A 5,437-nucleotide genomic window follows, 5' to 3' on the forward strand; every position below is an offset into this window, starting at 1 on the left:
AATGGCTCCGTCGTGTTCATCTGATCATGAGAAGCAGATCAGAGGTCTGCAGTAATGCTTACTCCAGATGAGATGATGTATTCACTAGACAACATTGGATCTCACCACTGAAGCTGACAGATCTCGTGAGGATTCTTTCTTCAGACCAGGCATTTCCTTTGTGCTGTACAAGGCAATTAACTAAATCAAATCTCATTAGGACAAGACGGGTACTGTAAGATTTCAAAGAAGTTGTCCTTACGTCATCTGTGACATTCATCTTCAGTTGCCTGGTTGTGTACTGTAGCTTGTTTTGGACTAGCGTTGGGTAGAAGAGACAGTCCTGTAGGTCTGGCACATGTAGCAATTTAGTTGCATTTTCCCCCTTTGGCTTGAATCATTTTGTTCACTCAGAGCTTAACTGTGGTCTTGGTTCACTTTGTTGAATGGTCTGAGACACGTGCTTTGTCTCTGCAGAAGAATCTTCTGAACCCCCTGGTGGGCAAATGAAAGGCTTGTTAAGCTCCAGTAGTGGAGCCTACTGTCACATTTTGCAAAGGCTGATTACTGTTTGTATGATTTAGCATCAGGGAAAGCCACAGATTTATTTTATTTTATTTTTTTAATAGTCATTTATGATGAAGTTTTTGCTTTCCACATCTTTAATCCAGGAGAGCCTGGCAGAGCTGACTGAACACAGAACACTTGCATCATTTTCAAGTGAACAAAAGAAGTGGGCGTCAGCAGCCCTGATACCCACCATTTCTAAAACTTAATTCATTCCCTCCAGAAGTTCAGTTTAGGAATCAGTCAGACCTCATTGATTTTCCAGGAGGCATAGAAGACTAGGGAATATGCATAGAATAGTTCAGTTATACAGCTCCAGCAAAGCCTCACTTATTAACTCAAAGGGATAACTTACTTCTCCTGGGAAGGAGGAAAAGAAATTAAAATCAAGGCATTAATTGGGATATTATGTAATCTCTACAAATGCCTGCACTCCTTAAGACAGTTTCCAAACTCCTGAATAGATGGAAAGCTGCAATATGTAAGAAAGAATATGCAGACTTGAAGTAAGGGCAACTCTATTGTTTGGTTGTTGGTTTTTTTTTCTAGTAATCCTTACTAAAATCTGGCAGATAGTAAGCTTAATGCCATGTAATAGTTCTTAGGGGCTGATCTTAGGGAACATTATGATAAAGTAGTCTTTTCCTGTTACCAGCTTCAAAATTTGGAGGTAATGATCTGGTCTGTCATCTCAGACAAGACCAGCAACAGCGGCTTGGGGCCCTAGGGAAGAAGGCTGATGACTTAGGGTTTAGGCACTCTTATTGGAAGTTGCAAAGGTGTAGCAGTACTTAGATGACAGCAGAGGACACAGAAGCAAGAAGGCCAGCAAGCAGAAGGAACATAAGAACCCTGAGGATCAATGTAATGACAATGATGCCTCCACTCCTTCGGCCAGACCAGGTATCAATTTTCAAGGGAAGTTTAACTAGAAAAGCATGGAAAGAATGTTCTTGTGACCTACTTTTAACCATGAACACTCAGACCAAATAGGAGAAAGCTGATGATTTAGGAGAGGCAAACTGGTTATGTTTATACCTGAAGTCTTAAACTATTTATGGGAAATGGGTTTAAGTGTCAGCATTAAGAGTTTAGGCTTTCCTCAGCAGGTTAGTAGGACAAGTATCTGTATTACTGAGAAACATCAACAGTATTAGATACCATGACATGCATCAAATCTGAAATTGTATGTACAAATTTATCTTTACTTGAAGTACACAAAAGAAGTAGAGAGTTATTCCATATTTAAGTCTGCTACTTCAATACTGAAAGGCTGACAAAGCTGTTAAAACTCTAGGAAAGAAGTAGGTGCTGCTCATAGAGCAATAGCATCTTAAGGCAAGCACAGCTACTCAAAAGACCTGATTAAAGCCACAGACCTACCTTTTTTGGTTTTGATTGGATCAGACCAGAGGGTTTGATCTTTCATGATACCTTCAGTGCTACCTACCAACACATATTTAAATCGGGAGGGAAAAAGCCTTATATCAGGTATTTCAAAATTGAACTTTCTTACTAGAACATTTAAGCTACTGGACTGGCTGGTCAGGCTTCAGGTTTTGTCAAAGCATTAGATGGAGACAGCCAAAGGTAACTATTTCCAGAGACCTTATAAAAAGCAAATAGAATTAATCATAGAAAAGCATTCTGTGCTATGTCGTGCACAGTTTGCACTTTGTACTTGTGAGCTTTCCAACAAGAGTTTTTTCCAGCTTTCTATTCCCTGTTGTGAGAAACCTCATTATTTAAGACAGCAAGTGGTTTTGATTTCCATATGGAAGTCAAAGATTTTGTCCAACAATAGAGATCTTTGGCACTTTCCCTGCTAGGGGAGAGCACTGAAGAGACAGACCAACATCAGATTTGGCAAAGAAATTAAGTTTCCATTCCACAACAGTTTGAGTTTTCAGAAACTTCCTGAAGAAACAGAAGAGGCAAGACAGTTTTTTGCCAAACTAAGAGCCCAAAGTATTTTGTTTCAGAAGTATATCAGGCCTCTGCTGCAGACATGGCTCCATGTGACTGCCATTTTTACTACGGCTTTTATTTAGCTGGCAACAACAAAAAAAAGTGTTTCTGCTAACAGCTGTCAGGGTGCCCAAGTTCCCCAGATGGTCAGCATCACCAGATGACAGGGATCAGACAAGTCTGCAAGCCACCTGGCCCTCACCAGGAGGTCTGCAGTCACATTAGAGGCTTCCTGGAGCTGGAGACAAAGGAGAACTTCGGCTCCCCAGAATCCCATCAAAATAAAGTAAACAGAGCCAGATCTACAATTTGGCAGACCCATCTAACACAAAATACATGGTGAATAATCTCAACATCCTTTTCCAGCCCTTTTCTACCAGCAGTTTCTAATCAGATGTGGTCACCTCTTCCAATATGGGTACAGACCCAGGAGTTCACACATGAATCTTCCTACTGATCCCTGAATTTAACCTAATAGAGGTCACCATTGCTAGAGCACCATCTGTGGGATACTAGTCCAAAGCCAAACCATCTTCATAACTACCCTTCCATCAGAGCATTTCAGTTAGGGACTGGTAATTCACATCACACCATTACGAAGGAGCCTTACAAAGTCAGTTTTTTTTTCTTATTGTGTTTTAAGAGCAACAATCATCTTGTAAGAAATAAGAATTCTACCTGTATGTTGTATCTGGTGCAAGAGGTGCATTACAGACAGCTAGGAAGTTGGGGTCATACAAACAGGTCCCATCATCCCCAACTCTGAAGAGGTATTGTTTCAGAATGTCAGAAAATTTGTTGACATCTCTTACATCCATGAGCTTGGGATGTGAAGCACAGTTGGGTGCATTGGATGTGGCAGCCTTGTAAGGTCCAAGCTGTCCCCTGCTCGTTTGCAGGAACATGCTGTTGAGTGGTTTGTTGTTGGTGGTGGTCACTAGGGAGCTTATTGCACTTGCTGCAGGAGAGATGCTTTTTAACAAGGCCGTTAGAAGTAGTTTAGCCCTTTCCATTCACCTTGTATTTACTTGGCAACTTGCTGCTCCACCCTAAAGCACCCAAAAAGGAAACCAAAAGTCAACTACCAGTTTGGCTGTGTAGTGATCCTACCCCTTCCCCCTTCTTTGTTGATGAAGTTCTTTGTACTTGTCCCTCAGAAACTGTGAAGGACCCACAGCATACCTCCCAAACCACCCAAAATTCCTCTTTTCCAAGAAGAATCTGGTGGAGTAGGGAGGGGGCTCCTCCAAAGACTGCTCTTCCCCTATACCACACAAGGCTCAAATAAGCATCCAGTAAGTCCTTCCATTTCAGATTTGATACTATAGCCAAGGCAGAGTACCTATAGAGCCACAACTCTCCCATCTCCTCAAGCACAAACCCTTAGACCTCTGGTCATGCAACAGCTGGACCTCCCAGAACTGCACAGTATGCAGACCAGTGCATAGGGGCTGCACGAACAGATGTGGTGTCTACATTTCTGGCCTACCAGTGCTTCCAGACAATGTACCACAGAAAGTCTGGAACTCCTTACAGCTTCAAGCAAAGTGTGGGTCTGCACTCAGCCCTGTAAGGTAGTTTAGAAGCTCAGTTGTAGCTCTCAAACCCTTCCTTCTGCAAAGCGAAGGCACAAGTCCCCAAGAGATGCTCCCAAGTTCTGCAACTGGGGGTTAAATTTTTTCGTGGACCCCCCTTCAGCTGTTCATGGCTGTCAGCAGCCAAGAAGTACCATTTTTTTTCAAAGCTGCAGTACATTGGGAACTACTTCAGTTCGGAAATGTTCTGCTGTGCTCTTGGCAGAGCAGAGCTCTTGCGACTGCTTGGTCATGAGGAGATTTTAGCTATGATCCAATGCAAAATTACTCCAGTTTTGAAAGAGAAAAGTTTCTAGCACAGGTTAGAAATACATTTGAGGCTCAGTGCTCAATTTAGTTGAGCCCTGACACCCCTCTCTTCAATGGAGGCCAATAACATGAAGCAAATACTAGCTAAGACACACTCTATTCTTAGGCTCACCTTCCCAAATTATAATACTTCTCACAGCTAGGTCTTTCTGCTCTCCCAGTCTCCATGTCAATAACTCTTACCCTAGCTGTGGTAAGCAAGTAAGAGCTAATGCCTAAGCAAGTTTGTCTTGGTGTTGTTTCTTCAATTATTTGGTTTTTGGCATTTTTGTGTTTGTTTTTTTTTTTTTCCTGGGTTTTGCTTGTTTGTTTAAACTTTACTAGGTAGATCAAGTCTGATAGCAACATTAACAAGAACAGGGCTAAAAGTTGCATCATTTCTTCAGAAATTTGCTAGACCACCAGTATGCTGACGCATTTCCTTACCAGCAGAGCTGAACATAAGGCATAGAGAAAATTAAATTCTCTTAAATTTCCCTTTTCCCTGCTCCAGGAGGCATCCAAGGTTGAGCCAATTTGCTTCTCTTCAGACCAGAGACAAATCCAAACAAAATTCCTCCCAGTCTGCCAAGTAACAAGCTTGCATCTGCTTGCCTTAAAAGCAGCAGGAGAGATTTCTCTGTACATAACCTTTTTTTTGTAGAGGTTCACCCATCTGTGTAGAAGATTTTGCCACAGAATCTGCAGAAGATGGGATGGCTGATGTAGTTTCTAACAGAAAATGTCAGATGGAGTTGCACATTTGCAGGTATAACTAGGCTATCAGGTCAGTGTAGCTTTTTATAGCATTATAACGCACTTTATATCCTGTTTCAGACAGGTAAGGATGTGCACTTCAGTCATGGGATGTGCTTCAGGAGGCCACATGCATTCACAATTGTCCGTGCTAGCTGTATGGGGTGGTGTCTCTGGTTATGGCTTCTACCTAAGGCCTCTTCCTTCCACCTTGTCCAAGGTGGCATCTATCAGCAGTGGAAACCTTAGACTGTTTTAGCTGTTGGCCAATTTCTCTACTGGCC

At 42.1% G+C, this 5,437-nt stretch overlaps 1 protein-coding gene across 1 annotated transcript in view; it reads right to left on the reverse strand.

The window, feature by feature from the left end:
• Positions 1-385: 385 nt before the first annotated feature.
• The window catches only part of UPK3A (uroplakin 3A), a 17,780-nt gene continuing 12,728 nt past the window's right edge, over positions 386-5,437 (reverse strand). Inside the window, exons 3-6 of the mRNA XM_014938391.1 lie at positions 3,193-3,472; positions 1,930-2,027; positions 1,342-1,474; positions 386-473 (exon numbers count right to left, since the gene is read on the reverse strand). Of these exons, the coding sequence (XP_014793877.1) occupies positions 386-473; positions 1,342-1,474; positions 1,930-2,027; positions 3,193-3,472 (599 nt within the window). The remainder of the gene's footprint in view (positions 474-1,341; positions 1,475-1,929; positions 2,028-3,192; positions 3,473-5,437) is intronic.

Source organism: Calidris pugnax, unplaced genomic scaffold, assembly GCF_001431845.1.
Source record: "Calidris pugnax isolate Ruff unplaced genomic scaffold, ASM143184v1 scaffold47, whole genome shotgun sequence".
In the NCBI taxonomy this organism is placed as follows: Eukaryota; Metazoa; Chordata; class Aves; order Charadriiformes; family Scolopacidae; genus Calidris; species Calidris pugnax.